General features: G+C 39.9%; 1 protein-coding gene across 1 annotated transcript; it reads left to right on the top strand.

The window, feature by feature from the left end:
* The first annotated feature begins 258 nt into the window (after positions 1 to 258).
* Positions 259 to 16,455, top strand: Ap3m1 (adaptor related protein complex 3 subunit mu 1). Its single transcript, XM_048339090.1, has 9 exons — positions 259 to 421; positions 4,881 to 5,156; positions 5,608 to 5,779; positions 9,578 to 9,715; positions 11,310 to 11,395; positions 12,250 to 12,383; positions 13,748 to 13,955; positions 14,747 to 14,891; positions 15,405 to 16,455. Exons 2-9 carry the CDS (start codon positions 4,884 to 4,886, stop codon positions 15,503 to 15,505), a joined length of 1,257 nt encoding a protein of 418 aa, XP_048195047.1. The 5' UTR covers positions 259 to 421; positions 4,881 to 4,883; the 3' UTR covers positions 15,506 to 16,455.
* Positions 16,456 to 17,745: the final 1,290 nt, after the last annotated feature.

Here is a 17,745-nt window from a genome sequence, read left to right as displayed (position 1 = left end):
CAGCCCCGCCCCTCCGTGCTCCACCCATTCGACAACTCTACTCCACAACCATTGGCTCTAGAACGGGGCTGCACAGCTATCGCCCCGCCCCCTCATGAACACGCCTCTCTGTAAGGGACCCCTGTAATTGGTTAGGCGGTGGAAGAGCGCCTGTATGCAGGTAGTGTGGGACTCGCTATTCATCTAGATGCCGGGTGTGTCGAAGAGTTAGATCCAACACTTCAAGGAGCATCTGCCCCTCATTCAACGTCTTTCTATTTAATCTTTCTGGTACTGTCAATCGGATTGGTGTTTTCAAGGCTGTCAGGCAGGCAGTCTTCTGGGCACGCCTAGGTGCGGGGTCCTCGCCGCTTTCTCTGCAGCCTCAGCTTCGGTCCGGAGAGGACCCGGCGCCGAATCACTGACTCGCCGTGGTGTCGGGGTGAGTGTGAGGGATGAGGAGTCCGCAGACTGAGGACCACACACACACTCACACAACTGGGGGAGCAAGCTTCAGAGCTGGAGCTTGGGACTCAGCGCGGGCTCTGGGAGCGTTTGCTCCCGGTGGGCCCGGACGGCGCGTTCCCTTTCGCCCGGGCTTCCGGGTTCTCTTGCTAGCTGGGCCGGAAGGGAGATGTGCACCTGCAGCGGTGTTCCCGAACCCGACTCCAGCAGGTCCATGGAACTGAGGTGTCCCGCTGTGCTCCTGCGCGCGATTTAAAAAAAAAAAAAAAAAGGGGGGGGGTTTGTCTCCCCCTCCCCTTCTCCAGTGAACTGGAGAAGCCCCACAAGGTTTTCAGGATGGCGCGTGGATAAGAGTGGGGTGGGAAAACAATGAGGGATATGTTGCAGTGCTTCAGAAGAACTGACCCTAAACTGAGGAAGTGGTATTGCTTGTGGAAGACTGATGCGTCTGATTGAATGTCTTGGATTTGTTTGAATTCCGGTCTACAAGGGTGAGAAGGGGCTACCACTATTTGATTAGGAGCTCGCTGGAGGAAGGAGGAATTTTGTGTAGTTAAAGATTTATCAACTTTAATAGTGATGTAGGTGGAAATAAGTAGAAAGGTGTGTGTGTGTGTGTGTGTGTGTGTGTGTGTGTTGGTATTGGGGTTTGAACTCGGGGCTTGGGCACTGCCCCTTCACTTTTTGCGCTCTCTCACTGGAGCCACGCCTCCACTTACGGTTTTTGTTGGTTAACTAGTTAGTATAGTCTTAACATTTGTCTGCCCAGTCTAACTTCAAGCCATGAGCATCATCTCAGCCTCCTGAGTAGCTAGGATTACAGGTGTGAGCCACGGGCCCTAGGCTGACATGAAAACTTTTTTAAGGTATGGTAATAAGGCCATGTGAGCGCTGAAACGGTGAAGTTTCGTATAAAGGGGTAAAAAACGTGTGGGGACCTATTGTTTTGTTTTGAATTGTTTTGGTGCCGGTCCTGGAGCTTGAACTCAAAGTCGCCTTACCACTTAAACCATATCTCCACTTGTTTTTTTTGTAACTACTTAGAAATAAGACTCTCAGAGACCTTCAGGCGAGGCTGGCTTCCTCCCACAATCCTCAGATCTCAGCCTCTTGAGTGGCTAGAACTACAGGTGTGAAACACCTGTGCTCAGCTGTGTGTTTTGTAGGACGTTATCATTGACACAAAATTCTGCCAGGATCAAACAAGGAAGTTGAAATCGGTTAAATCTAATAATTAAGTTAAGTGGACCATTTGAGAAAACCACTTTGAATGCTGACTGAGGAAAGTGTACATGGAATGAAGTAATAATACTGAGGAGGAGAAAAGGCAGTACAAGGCAGTACAAGTCAGCAGAAGTATGAGGATTGTTCATTTGAGGCCAGTCTGGTGTACATATGGAGACCCTGTCTTAAGGAGAGTAAAAGAAACATTTGGGGAGATGGTGGCAAGTAAACAATGTACAAGAGATTTATTAGAGAAGATACAGTCCTACAAGAGAAGGAAGGAAACTGGGCAAAAATTAATAAGGATTATTTTTTTTTGGGGGGGTGGGGGTGGGGATGGACATTTCCAGTTGAGATCATAGGAAAAGTGGAGCCAATGAGATGAATGATATATTGCCTGAAACTTAAAAAAAACTCTTGGCAAGCTTAGTTCCTCTTAGAGAATCTTAAAAAAAATTGTTTACCATTCAAGTTAATACACTATTGGAGTATTTTACAGAATATATTCAATAATATCTCAATTTATGAGTAGCAAACAGTATTGTAGAGAGGAGGAATTCTCTCCCTGTACAGTTAACCTTCCCTGTTAGAGAGAATGGGGAAAAAATAGAAGCCAATCCTACATACCCCTCACCAATCCCACTCCCTTAATTCCCCACCCCAACAGCCAAATACAAAAATCTTTTTTTTCTCTCTCTCTCTCTCTCTTTCCTGGTACTGGAGCCCCAGGGACTGGCACTTGCTAGGGCAGCATTCTACTTGAACTGCCCCCAGCCCTAACCATCTTCCCTTCTGTTTGAAGAGGAAACTGTGTCCCATCTTCAAGAAATCAGATCCTTTAAGTTAGTCTACCAATACTGACCTCTTTCTTTTTCTTCTTTGCTCATACATCAGCTTTCTCTGCCCTCTTCATGCCTTTCAACTTTAAAAAAAAAGTATTCTTCCTTCATGTTAAGAATTGGGCTGTTTTAATTTCTTTTCATCTCCTTTCTAGCTAGCCTTGACTCTACTTATCTTTTTTTTTCCCCTACTTGGGTCTTCTCAGCCCACTTTAATGTCCTGTTTCCAGCATTCTAATAAACTACCACTAAAAGTGCCTTTACCCATTATCACCAGTGTCCTCTGTGATAAATCATGCATTCTCAATATTCTCAATATTCATAAAATTGCTTCTATAATAAGGAAAACTATATTCTTTTTATGTATAAAACACAAACTTAGAGTAAGTAAATACATGCACAGTGTTTTGCCATATTATTTTGGGGGGGATATATTAATTAACTTGATTTACTTTCCATGTTTTATTCATAATTCATTGTATAACTTTGTACCCCATAAATACATACAACTATAGATTTTCCATTTATAATTTTTAAAAATAATTGTGTTTTTTTTAAGTTTTGGAGGAAGGTGTTTGACTGGCAGTGTTCTAAAAAGGTTTTCAAGCAGTAATCTCAGCAGTGGGGAGGCAGAGGCAAAAGGACCATTCAAGAACAGCCTGGCCTACATATTGAAACTGTCTCAAAAATAAAAATAAATAAAAGAAAAAGAACACTTTATTTTAGGGACTCATCTTCCAAGGATGTTTTGACTACTGTAATTGCATTGCTTATGAAACATTAGTATCAGTGTACAATGTTTAGTGACAGAATGTATGACATTTACTCTGTAGTCAAAGCTATGGTGGGACTGTCTTTGAAAAAAAAAAAAAATATATATATATAGTAACTCAAAAGTCACAGGAGCTGGATCCTGATGGCTCTTACCTGTAGTCCTAGCTACTGAGGAGGCTGAGATATGAGGATTGCAGTTCATAGCTAGCCTAGGGAGAAAAGCTCAAGAGACCTCTTCTTAATATGTAGCTAGGTACAGTGGCATGCACCTGTCATCTCAACCTATGTGGGAAGCTGATATTGGACGATAGTGGTTCCAGGCCAACCTGGACATAAGAACTCTCTGAGAGTCTACCTCCATGTAGGTAACCTGGATTCAGTGGTACATGCTGGTGATCCCAGCAATAATGGGAAGCCTAACAGCAGGTGGATTGTGGCACAAGCTGAAGCAGGAAGCTGAGTCTAGGAACAAAACAGTATTGTGGTGAATAGTGAGTATGTAACTTTGCTAATTTATATTACTCCGTGTGGTATTTATATGTATTAGTTGATTGCTCATTATATGGACAGAAGAAATAAGGTCTCTTTTCCTATTATAGAAAGTTATGGCAGATTTTAAAGTTAAGCACTGTTGAGAGGTGCAAGTGTTATGCTTTCAACACTAAGGATAACAACAATAAATCCAGTGGGCTGGTTTAACTTATTGTATTCTTCTGAAACTTGAGCTGCTGCCAATAAAAACAACTTCGGTGGAAACTTTCCTGGAAAGAATGTTTCCAGCTGGAAAGGATGAAAAGAGCTCAGGCTCTAAAATAAGAGAACTGAACCTAGTTACTTGCTTCAAGAACAAGCAACTCTTTTAGGGTATATTATGACCATAGAGATATATGAACTCTATATTTGTAATAGGGTAAGATAAAATATATCAACTTTTAAATGTAATTTCTACTCTACTTCATTAACCTTTTTATATAAGTTGTTAGATTTGGTTTGCTAGTATTTTGTCAAGGAGTTTTCCATTGACTGGGGGTGGAGGTGGGGGTGCTTGTGGTTTGTTGGCTTGGCTTGGTTTATTGTAAGACAGGATTTCTCTGTATTGCTCAGACTGCTCTTGAACTTACCATCCTGCTGTCTCATCCTCTTGAGTTCTGGGGTTACAAGCTTGCAGCAGCATCCCAGGCTTTTTTGTTTGTTTGTTCATCTGTATGTTTATTTTAGTACTGGGGTTTCAACTCAGCCTTGCCCTTGCTAGGCAGATGCTCCTATCATTTGAGCTGTACCCCTGGCTGTCAAGGTCTTGTTTCTTTTTCCTGAGCAGGTCTGGACTGTGACCTTCTTATTTGTGCTTTCTGTATAGGAAGATGACAACTGTACACCACCACATCCAGCTTTTTATTGGTTGAAATGTTGTTGCCTAGGCTGGCCTTGAGCCATGATGCTCCCCATCCTTGCCTCCCAAATAGCTAGGATAAAAGGAGTAGACACAGAAGTATATGTTCTGATTGTAGTAAATTTAATCTCCCCCAAACGGCTAGGGTAAAAGGAATGTACACAAGTATATATTCTGACTATAGTAAATTTAATCTCCTTTCTCCACAGAAAATGATCCACAGTTTATTTCTCATAAATTGTTCTGGGGACATATTTCTAGAGAAGCACTGGAAGAGTGTTGTGAGCCAGTCTGTGTGTGATTATTTCTTTGAAGCTCAGGAGAAAGCTGCTGATGTTGAAAATGTACCACCTGTCATTTCAACACCTCACCACTACCTCATCAGTATCTACCGGGATAAGCTCTTCTTCGTGTCTGTCATCCAGACTGAAGTGCCACCACTCTTTGTAATTGAGTTCCTACATCGAGTTGCTGACACTTTTCAGGTTAGGTTTCACAAAACTTTTATAACTTAAATTACCTGAGTCGGGGCTGGGAATATGGCCTAGTGGCAAGAGTGCTTGCCTCCTACACATGAAGCTCTCGGTTCCATTCCCCAGCACCACATATATGGAAAACGGCCAGAAGGGGCGCTGTGGCTCAGGTGGCAGAGCTAGCCTTGAGCGGGAAGAAGTCAGGGAAGGTGCTCAGGCCCTGAGTCCAAGGCCCAGGACTGGCCAAAAAAAAAAAAAAATTACCTGAGTCGATTGGAGGGAGGCGCATAATCATTTTTAATTACCTGGCTTTTAATGCATATTGTTCATCTCTGTCTTTCATCTGTTTTACATATTTCTAACATCTTAAACAATGACTTATGCTTACAGTAAACTTCAGAACAGTTTTTAGGAAACTTTCATTTATACTTTTTGTTGTTCAGTGTTATAAATATTTTGTTAGGACTACTTTGGTGAGTGTTCGGAGGCTGCAATTAAGGATAATGTCGTAATAGTATATGAGCTCTTGGAAGAAATGTTAGACAATGGATTTCCTCTGGCTACTGAATCTAACATTTTGAAAGAACTGATTAAACCACCAACAATTCTACGTTCTGTCGTCAACTCTATTACAGGTATGAAAGTTGGACATAGTTTATTGGGAACCGAACAACTAAAATTTTATTGTTGCTTAGGATCTGACACATTATAAGGTGGTCTGATTTGATCAAAATTTAAATTAGTGGCAAGATTAAATTGATATATTCTTTAAATGATGTATTTCTTTTCACCAAAAAGGTTAGGCTGCAGCTCAGTGATAGGTAGAGTACCTATCATCCACTGAGCCCTGAGTTTTAATCCTAGGTACTGAGAGAGGCGGGGGGAAGGTAGAATGAGCAGAAAAGAAGAAGGAAGGAAGGGAGGGGAAAAAAATAATAAGAAATAAGCCTGTTTGTAGTATCTGAAGCAAGCTTCCAGTTGGGTTTAGTTCTTGAGTATAACAAAAAATTAAGTACATCCAAATGACACTGTTCTTCTAAAAGTGTTGTATCCATTATACTGTCCACCTTTGTAAACCTATCATCTTCAATTCATTGACCTAAAAATGGGTGAGAGAGACATACCAAAAAATAAATCATTTAGCAACTCTTTTGTAATAACTTTGTGAAAGCTGAGTTTTAGGAGAACTCTAAAAAACACAAAGTAGTATCTGTGCTCTTAAAACTTACACTCTAGATGAGAGACTGAGAAAAAAGTTTAAATGCCTAGTTAACAGTTTAATATTTTACAAAGCAATTCCATACTTCATAGACAACGTAGAGTGACATTGGAAAGTATATATAATATAATATTAACTGGGGGAAAAAAACCCCACAAACTCATAACAAATTACTCACAGCTATATATAAATACATGCGTAGACAAAAGTTCTTGTATGCTTAGAGTAGCTACCACCAGCTAATGGAATATGTTGTCTTTTTAAAAATTATTTGCTCTGTACTTCTTAATTTTTTTTAATAAAATGCATTTGTCAGGAAAAAGGTACTAAGATATATAAATATTTAACAGAGATTGATAAAACAATTTATTACAAAGTTCAAGAGAATGGTCCAGTGGATGACATAAACCTTCCTGGCCTGTAGTACTAGTGAGGTGGCTCTTACAGAGGGCCTAGAGAATCAGTAGAATGGAGGATGGAGGAATAAGAGCATTTTTTATAGATGAGAATATAAAAACAACAGCCACAAAAAAAAACACAATGTAAAAAAAAAAAGCCTAGCTGAATTTTTTTTTTTTTGGCCAGTCCTGGGGCTTGGACTCAGGGCCTGAGCACTGTCCCTGGCTTCTTGCTCAAGGCTAGCACTCTGCCACTTGAGCCACAGCGCCACTTCTGGCCATTTTCCATATATGTGGTGCTGGGGAATCAAAACCAGGGCCTCATGTATACAAGGCAAGCATTCTTGCCATTAGGCCATATCCCCAGCCCCCCTAGCTGAATTTTAAAAGTGACATCAGGCCAGGTATAGGGATTTGTGTCTGTAGTCTCAGCTATATCAGAAGCTGAGACAGGAGGATTACTTGAGCTCAGGAGTTCAAGACTAACCTAGACAACATAACAAGACCCCATCTCAGGGGGAAAAAAAAGTTTGAGATATCCTTGAATACTAGGCAAACTATTTTCATGAACATGTGAGAAAGAGGGAATCATTCCTAACCCTTACTTACTCTTTATCATAAGGCAAGTAACTCAATAGTGAAGGCTTTCCATTTTGTGGGAAGATAACATAACAAACACTTTTTTCAAAAATTGTTTTGGAAGTTAGCTGGTTGGAGGGAAGAACACCAGCCATAAGTGAACTACAAAATTGTTAGCCTTGGAATAGGGGTGTACTCCTGTGAATCCCAGTACTTTGGAGGCTATGGCAAGACAGTCACAAGTTTGAGGCCAGCCTAGAAGTATATATGTAGCTAAATAAATAAATAAATAAATACCAGCATGTTATGGTTACAACTGCTTTTTGTTTTCTTTTTGGTTTTTGTACCAGTCCTGTGGCTTGAACTCAAAGCCTGGGTGCTGTCTAAGCATTTTTGCTTAAGACTAGATAGAGCTCTACCACTTGAGCCACAGCTTTACTTCCAGCTTTTTGGTGATTAATCGGAGATAACAGTCTTACAGATTTTCTTGCCCGGGCTGGCTTGAACAATGATCCTCAGATTTCAGCCTCCTGAATAGCCAGGATCACAGACATGAGATACCAGCACTCTGCTGCACTGTTGGTTTTTTTGTTTGTTTTTTGCCAGTCCTGGGGCTTGAACTCAGGGTCTGAGCACTGTCCCTGGCTTCATTTTGCTCAAGGCTAGCACTCTGCCACTTGAGCCACAGCGCCACTTCCGGCCATTTTCTATATATGTGGTGCTGAGGAATCGAACCCAGGGCTTCATGTATAAGAGGCAAGCACTCTTGCCACTAGGCCATATTCCCAGCCCTCCTGCACTGTTTTTTATATGTTGGTTTGGTTCTAGTTTTTGTTTTCTGAATAATTATTTATTGTCAAAGTGATGTACAGAGGGGTTACAGTTTCATATGTAAGACAGTAGGTACATTTCTTGTACAATTTATTACCTTCTCCCTCATTGGTTCTAGTTTTAATACAAATGTCATGATATGGCCCTGGGTTGCCTCAGTTTCAAGATTCTTTTATCCCCCTAAGGGCTGAGATAACAAGTATTGCTAGACTATCATCTGTATTTTTGTATATATTTTACTTTTATTTATTCAGGTAATACTGGGGTTTGAACTGAGGACCTAGGAGTGCTCCCTTGTGTATGCCCTCTTTTTGCTTTTAGTTTATTTTTCAAGAAAGGTCTCATGCTTTCATGGCCAGCCTCAGATCTTGATCCTCTTGCCCCTGCCTCCTGAGTTAGCTGGGCTTACAGGTAGGAACCACCATACCCTAACTGTATTTTGTAATAGGGTCTCACTAACTCTTTTGCCTAGTCTTGCCTCAAACTTCTATTGTCCCATCTCTGTCCCTCCCCCCCCCAGTAGTTAGGATTATAGATATGTTCTACTGGATCTAACTCAAGTGCAATCCTAAAAAGCTGAAATGATCAGAATAGAGAAAAATAATAATAAATGCTATCTATTTATGGGGGAAATATTTAAAGAAATATTACAAAGTGTTAATGGTAGTTTATTTTGGTTAGAAAACATGTTTTCAAAATCTAAGCTTTTTCTTCTCTCTCATTTTCATGGTTCAGCGTGTACTACTTTTGCAGTGGAAATGTAAATTGACCAAAATGTTAAGTAAGTCATAGTTCAAGGATGTGTGTTTTAGATAACCAAACATATCATTTCTCCAGGAAATTAGCTAGATGTTGAAAGTTAGCTATATTGAAGCCAAATGAGTACACTGACCTTTAGTGAGAAAAACTAGAATATGCCCCTTCGTATTACTCCACAGAGGCCTTCCTAGAAGCATTGCACGTAGCATTCCATTTAATACCAAGAGCCAAGCACACTGTGGTCACAGTGGAGATGTTTTTCTATATAGCAAGTTTTAAAACAGCCAGCCTTCCTTTTTTTTTTTTTTAAATCAGTAGCAGCCGAGTGAGATGCTGTGTTGAGCCACTAGAATTAGCTTAGGTTACTGCTAATAAGAAACAGAAGATAAGTAAATGCATTTATACTGGTTTGGCAGGTAGACAGGAGCTCATGGCCTATTGCTGCCCTCTAGAAATTTGATCATGTTGGTATGGATATGTCTCCAACAATTCTAGAGACTGTCTACAACTTTAATGAGGAAAAGTCCAAACATTGAAGAAGCAGCTAAAGCATTCCTCTCCCTCCCCGCTCCCCCACCACCACCATAGGAGCTTTTCTGGTAGCCATATTACACAATGTCTTTACCTTCTTCTTTTCCAAATTCTAGGCAGTAGTAATGTTGGGGACACACTCCCCACGGGACAGCTGTCCAACATCCCATGGCGTCGGGCTGGAGTAAAGTACACAAATAACGAAGCCTATTTTGATGTCGTTGAAGAAATAGATGCAATTATAGATAAATCAGGTAATTATGTGCATGTGGTCTTATGGAGGAAGAAGAAGCAGTTGGACTGACAGCTGAAGAGAAAACTGAACTCCCTTTGTAGTGTAGTTTCAGTGGCAAGGCACTCATTTCTAATGATTTCTAAATCTATTTATTTTGCCCAAATGGTACATATAATTATCATAACTACTAGTTGAAATCTGCCAAACATTTGTAAATTGGAACTTAGGATGCCTTACTTAAAGCCACTTATTTCCCTCTATACCTCTGTCTCTTGCTGTGTATTTACTCTGAACATTATGTATAATTACCATACTTTTCCTGCTATATTGTATGCACTATTTCCAGCAAAGGCCCCTTTTGTTTTTTGGCAGTACTTAAGGTTTCTCACTTAATAGACAGAAACTGCCATTTACTTTACACCTTCAGCCCTTTTTGGTCTTATTTTTGAGATTGAGTCTCATTTATTTGTCCCAACCAGCCTAAACCAAGATCACACTTCCCAGTAGCTGGAATTACAGACACAAACCACCATACCCAGTTTTTTCTGTTGAGATGGGCAGGTTTTTTTGTTTTGTTTTGTTTTTTTACCTGAGCTGTCATGGAAATATAATGCTCTTGTCTCAGGCTCCTGTGTAGGTGGAAGGACAGGCACAAGCCATTGCACACCACTCTTGGTAAACTTTTTGCCCAGGCTGCCTTGAATTGTGATCACCATCTGTTTTGCAAGTAGCTAAGATGACAGGCTGAAGACACCAGTGCCAGATCCTCACCCTCCTCTTCTTGGTTTTCAGAGTGGTGGGATTTGAACTCAGGGCCTTGGGTTTGCCTGACTTGCTTGCTTGGCTTACTTGCTGAGATAGTGCCCTACCATTTGAGCCATATGTCCAGCCCTGCTTTTTGCTGGTTATTTTGGAGATGGAGCTCTGTGAACTTGTCTGCTAGTTTTGAGCCACAATTATCTGGATATCAGCCTCCTAATTACAGGAATAAGCTACCAAGGCCTAACCCTGTTTTATATTTTAAATAATAAAGAGAATAGCACTCTATTAGAATCATGAATTTTATTATTAAAACATCCACCCTTCATATCTTCATTTTTATATATAAAAAAAGCTGAGGCTCACAAGGATTAAGCAACGTGCTTAAGTTCATACAGCTAGTTGATATAAGGTGATGATTTATTGTGAATTATGGCCAATATTTTTGTCTTCAGTGAGGACCAGGTCCATTTTAACATTCCATCTTACAGAAGAATAGATTATAACTCCTATTTCTTTAAAATTAACCAGTAGTTTAGTCCCTTTTATAAGAAACCTTCATTATATTTAAATGAATAAAAAGAAAAAAAGCTGGTAGTTTCAATGTTGTCTGCATAAAGAAGAGTAGTTTGATTTTCCATAGAATTATCATATGTCAACCAGTTAGCCTACCTAGCTCTCAGCTGTCTAAACTGGTCTAAGGATCCTCTGTCTACTGACTTGTAAGTAGAGGTGCAAAGCTTAAGTCTTAACACCCAGGGTGTATCTGTTACTCTGGATACTGTGTAAGCTCTAGTCAAGAACTCAAGTCTGTTGCTATTTCTTCAGGATAATAACCCTTGGTATTTCTTTAGGATCTACAGTCTTTGCAGAAATTCAGGGGGTCATTGATGCTTGCATTAAACTATCTGGAATGCCTGATCTTTCTCTCTCTTTCATGGTAAGTCTTGTTCTCCTGTTTTATCGGCATTTGTATATCTAACACATATGATCTACTAAATATAACCTCTGAGATAAAATTATAATTTAGATCACAAAGGATTATCTCAGAAATACTACTGTCCAGCACAGTCTCCCAAAGCAGTACCTAGTACAATGTGCCTAGTCTTTATGGAAAAGCTGAGGCTCTCTGCTTAAGTGTGCTAGCAAGTGGCTTGCTGGCTTCTGTAAATCCCAGTGTCACTTTCACTAAATAATTACTTGCTTTGCTTACATTTGTCTTTTCTATCATTTTAGACCTAGTATGACATACTGCTGAGAATAAGAAAATGGACTTGTGGTGGTGTGGTGTCTTTGTCATAGTTTCTGACTTTAAACTCTAGCTATGGAATGAAAATAATTGTCTTTGCTCCCCCATACTTATTAAATTTCAACTAATAGTTATGTAAAATACTTGCAAAGCTTTAAAGCATTGTGAAACCAACCATATGCTGATATGGTGTGGTAATAGTAAACTTGGGTGTCTAGCTGCTTTTTCTTTTTTTCTTTTTTTTTTTTTTGCCAGTCCTAGGGCTTGAACTCAGGGCCTGAGCACTGTCCCTGGCTTCTTTTTGCTCAAGGCTAGCACTCTGCCATCTTGAGCCACAGAGCCACTTCTGGCTATTTCTATGTATGTGGCGCTGAGGAATCGAACCTAGGCCTCCATGTATAAGAGGCAAGCACTCTTGCCACTAGGCCATATTCCCAGCCCCTAACTTCTTTTTCTTTATGGAGCTTATTGCCTCCTAGTATCTGAACAGTGTGGCTATACTCATTATTCTCTATGAATGCAGTTGTCTTTTGTGTTCCTGACAGAACCCAAGGCTTCTGGATGATGTCAGCTTCCACCCGTGCATTCGGTTTAAGCGTTGGGAATCTGAAAGAGTTTTGTCATTTATTCCTCCAGATGGAAATTTCCGACTCATATCGTACCGTGTCAGCTCACAAAAGTATGTTGATGCAGCACCAGGCAGAATCTGGCATTCCTATTATCAGTGTGTTCAACAGAATTCCCGTTTCCCTTCTCTTTCTGACAGTTTAGTACTTGAGTTTAACCATGGCTTATCAGGAGATCCAGTAAGAACTGGTGAAAAATATGTGCTGAAAATAATCAGTGTACTTTGGGTCTGACAGTGTGGAGAACTATAAAATATGCAGCTGAGTGTCTTTGACAGTGCCTAAATACCATGAATCTGGTACCTTAATTTTACCATGGTCAGTGGATTTAGTAGCTAACAGGAGACAAACTTACCCTAGGACATTCCTTAAATTTTCTACTTCAAGTCACTCCTATTGCACTTAAGTTTTGGGGGTTTTTGTTTGGCTTGTTTTTTGTGCCAGTCCTGGGGCTTGAACTTAGGGCCTTGGCACTGTCTCTGTGCTTTTTTGCCCAAGGCTAGTGCTCTACCACTTGAACCAAAGCTCCACTTTCAGTTTTCTGGTGGTTAATTGGAGGTAAGAGTCTCATGGACATTCCATGCACAAGCTGGCTTTGAACTGTGATCTTCAGTTCTCAGCCTCCTAAATAGCTATGATTAATGGTATAAGCCACCTGCACCTAACACTTTTGTTTTTGAGACAGGGTCTCAATATGTTATCTAAGCTAGCCTTCAACTTGCCATATATCCTAGGCTAGCTTTTAACTCTAAATCTTACAGTGTCTGCCTCCCTTCTAGAATTGCAGTCATAAGGTACAACTGGCTTGTATTTTGTTTTTTATTTTGCTTTTATTAAGGTTTAAGCTCAGGTTCTTGTGCTCAATAGGCAAGTACTCTACCAATGGAGCCATGACTCCAGTCCATTTTCCTTTAGTTATTTTTCAAGTAGGGTCTGTTATTTTTCTTCAAGCCAGGGCCAGATCATGATCCTCCTACTTAGACCTCTCAAGTAAATGGGATTAATGGGGTAACTCAAGCCTAGCTTGTTCTTTGAGTTAAGGCCTCTAACTTTTACCACAGCAGACCTCAAACCACAATCCTGCCATCTCTTCCTCCTAACTAGGTGAGATAACAGGTGTGAGCTGCCATACCCAGCCACCCAGATTGTCTATACTGTAATTAAGCTTCAGAATTTTTATACTTGTTGCTATGAATTCATGTAGTTCCTAGCACACTGGTACCAGACCATTTTGTTATATTAAGCTATCCCCTTTGTAAATACTGAATCTTTACTCCTAGAGGTTTTAGAGCACTTTATGGAGTTGGCATCAGCATAGGATTTATTCAGGGCTGAAGTTTTCAGACTACCTTGGGAGCTGTTTCATGTCATTCATTGTGTGTTATGTGTGCTTTTGTATCTTTCTCTTTGTTTCTAGTCTAGTGGCAATACCAGTGTATGTGAAACATAATATCAGCTTTAAGGAGAACAGTTCTTGTGGCAGATTTGATATAACAATTGGACCAAAGCAGAATATGGGGAAAACTATTGAAGGAATCACAGTGACAGTTCACATGCCAAAAGTCGTGCTGAATATGAACCTGACACCAACACAAGGCAGCTATACATTTGATCCAGTCACTAAGGTACAGCCACTTCAACCCAAGAGTGAGCAAGTGTTTCTGCAATATTTTGAGACTTGGTTGGGGGAGGGGGGAGTGTTTTTGGTTTGGGGGGATGGTGGTTGTAGGCTTTAGTATTTTAAAGTAAAACTATAAACCCCATGAGCAGACTGTACTCTGCTTGTGTGTGGACTAGAAGAAATCCTATGTCTGCTACTGAGTAGATGAACAGAAGAGCCTCTTCACAATGTGCTTCTACTTATCTATTAGTAATCCAGCCACTCCACTACATAATGGAAAAGAAGTAAAAGGTAGGGCTAGGAAGCTCCTGCATTTTATATATATATATATAATATATATAATATATTGCTCTGAGATCCATCTCTGTACTGCAAAAATAAGTGAATAAAAGCCTTATGAAAACATGGGTATAAAAGATACAATAAATTTACTATATTTTCTAAAGATATTCATCATTATAACTTGATCCTTTTAAATTTGAACACATTGTAGTACTCTTCCACAAGGGATAATGGTTAGGAAAGCTGGTTCCTCACCCTTACACATGCCTCTAGCAGAGAGCTTTCAAAGAACTATAAAAGATGATTTTCCCTTAGTTTCCTGCTTGGTAGAAAGGTGATTTGTTTTGTTTTCAACACAGAGTATTGAGCAGCCTGATAAAAGGGATATTTTAAAATAAAGTCACAAAATGTTCTCTAGTTTCCAAGATGCTGCTTCACTTTGTATAAAGTTCATAGTGTATTTGAACCTTGTCTTTAACAAATGGTTTAGATTTTTATTTATATGTTTTTAAGGTACTAACATGGGATGTGGGGAAAATTACACCACAAAAGCTCCCAAGTCTTAAAGGACTGGTAAATTTACAGTCTGGAGCACCGAAGCCAGAAGAGAACCCAAGCCTGAACATACAGTTCAAGATCCAGCAGCTTGCTATTTCAGGTAAGGAGCAGTTTGATGTTGAAGTATACTTGAACTTTGGGGTTTGGGAGTTTTGTTAAACAGTACTGAGGATTAAACTCACACTTGGTAAGCAGGTGCTCTAGGAAGTAGAGCTGAGCCACACCACAGCCTGGATAATTGAGTTTTGCTGAGTCCAATTATTAGAAGCTTAGAAGCTTTCTACATTCCCATGTAGAAAGAGAAGCTGTTTGCCTTTTTATATGGTGCTAAGAAGTATCATGGATTTGGGAGAGACATTACTTCACACAACATTCCTTCACCCCCACACTTACCTCATTTAAGCACCTAAGAGGGGGATATTGGTGTTCATCAGAAATAGAATTAGCCTACATGGGCATCTTAACTGAAGGATTCCCTATAGTATAATAATTCATAATTGGTAACAAGGACATAGTTTCTGGATGGTAGAAGGGATTTACTATTTCATATTCATTACTAAATCAGTTATTTTCTATGGGGGTAGTAATTTGTGTTTCATTCTTTTTGACACAGGCTTAAAAGTAAACCGTTTGGACATGTATGGAGAGAAATACAAACCATTTAAAGGAGTCAAATATGTCACAAAAGCTGGAAAGTTCCAAGTGAGGACATGAGAAGAGGCCAAAAGTTCTCGAGATCAGTTTGTTTTCCAAGTGTCATTACAGTCTATATTCTATTAGGTACCAATTGAGTGGGAATACGTATTCTAATTAAAGCATTTGTCAAGCTACTTACCACTAACAAAACTGCTTAGTAACTGATGTAAGGTTCTTAAGGAGCTTTAAGCTAAGGAAACTTTTCTAAAAACTTAGCTGATTTTCTATCTTTTCACTTAGGAAGATTTTTGGAGGTGATTTTTCCCACAGAGGGCCACCAGTGGGTATTGCACGCTGAAACAGTAAAGGCAGAAGGCTACAATGATGACCTCTGCCACAGCAAGTGAACTGGCTCATCCAGCAACACTATCAGTCTGAGATACGATGTCAGGTGCAGCCGATTGTCATGCCTTCTGATCTTAGTTATCTCAAATCAGTATCTGTCCTAACAGGAAACTTCCCCCACTCCCAAGAAGTTTACAGAAAACTGCCTCTTCAAGTGTTTGCCTTATTCAGCTTTTCACTTGTGCCATTAAGCAAGCACTGTAGCAAAAGCCACTTCCACATGGCCCGGCAGGGAGCTGAGCTGCTCCACGCTCCATTCTCACTGTACTTGGTATTGTATTTTTTTATAAATAAGATTTTTATGTAAAGCTCAGATTTTGATTTACAGAGACCTTGCTGCAGTAAATACACCATTAAATTTTGTGCCACTGGTTCAGCTGTTAGCACAGTATAAAAAAAATGTATCAAAGGGGCAAGTACTTTTTAAGGTAATAAAAGGGAACACTTTCTGTTTTTAGGAAGTTCTCACAAGCACAGATGTTTGCACTTTGAAGCAAATTAAAGCAGTAAAAGAGAAACCTAAGTGACCCCTTTGCCATCTTCATGTTTTGTAAAGCTTTATCCAATAGCCTAAAAGCCTCATGCCCTACAGCAAAGGGAGGAAAATGTGTCTGCTTCACTATTGTCAGTGGTTTCCTTTTATTCTTCATCTTTTTTGTTGTTCTTAAAGGGTTGTATTTGCCTGTATCCCTTGTCTTTAGGGAGAACTCCTTTCCATATTATGTACATGCCAAGGCTATAGTGCTAAAGGCCTTCATGAATGGCCAGTAGGAACTTCAGTATCTCTCCTGTACTGAGTACATGGAAGAACGTTTTATGGAGGTACAGACAAAATCCTCAGTAATATTCATATAGTACTTTGATCTTCATGGTTGAAAAGTCAGTTTCTGTATCATTTCATTCAATTCTATGGGCTTGGAAGTCTCAGCCCACTTCACTAGATATAAAGAAATGAAGGAGGCTGAAGATTAAAATACAAGTGCTTGATCTTTTATTCCTTCTTGTTTATACTTAATACTACTAGTTTTTTTAATCTTTATTTCCTTGTGGCTCTATTATTTTCCTTCATTATTCTCAATTATAACTATGTCCCTTATGCTAAGATTATTTCTTACATTCATCCCATTTATTCTAGTAGTTGGTGCCCCATTGTATAGTATCACTCTTAGCTTTGCCTGCTTGGGGCACCCAATCTACCTTTTATCTAGTGAGAAACGCCATTTTTTTCACAATGCTTTTTTTTGTTTGTTTCTTGTGCCAGTCCTGGGGCTGGAACTCTGGGCCTGGGCACTGTTCTTGAGCTTTTGTGCTCAAGGCTAATGCTCTACCACTTTGAGCCACAATGCTGTTTTCAGCTTTTTTGTAGTTAACTGGATGGAGCTAAGAGTCTCATGGGCTTTCCTGCCTAGGCTGGCTTTGTACTGTGATCCTCAGATCTCAGTCTCCTGAGTAGCTAGGATTGATTATAGGCATGAGTCACCAACACCTGGTATAACTTTTAAATTTCTAAAGTAACCAATATATTGGGCAGCTAAAGTAAAAATGTAGTTAAGTATTATTTAGTCCCTTTGCTTAAGGTTAATCAGCGCGCGGGGGGGTGTGTGTGTGTGTGTGTGTGTGTGTGTGTGTGTGTGTGTGTGGCGGTGTGTGTGTGTGTGTGATTGCTGGGTCGTTTGCGCATGCAAGGCAAGTACTTTACCACTGAGCTACATCCCCAAATCGTTCAGAGTTCTTATCTTAAAAGAGCAATCACATTTGCTTTTCTTTCTGCAAAATCCCTGATCTCAGTTATCCATAATCTGGGCTGTCCAATTATTTTCCTCCCATGCTATAATCTCTTATATCCAAGTAGTATAGTCCCTTGCCTCCAGCAATTTCTGCTAAAACCTCCAAGTAGACACTGTTTCCTTTTG

This window comes from Perognathus longimembris, chromosome 2 (assembly GCF_023159225.1).
Source record: "Perognathus longimembris pacificus isolate PPM17 chromosome 2, ASM2315922v1, whole genome shotgun sequence".
Taxonomy (NCBI): Eukaryota; Metazoa; Chordata; class Mammalia; order Rodentia; family Heteromyidae; genus Perognathus; species Perognathus longimembris.
Note: the sequence above shows the minus strand (reverse complement) of the source record. Positions and strands in the feature narration are given on the sequence as shown.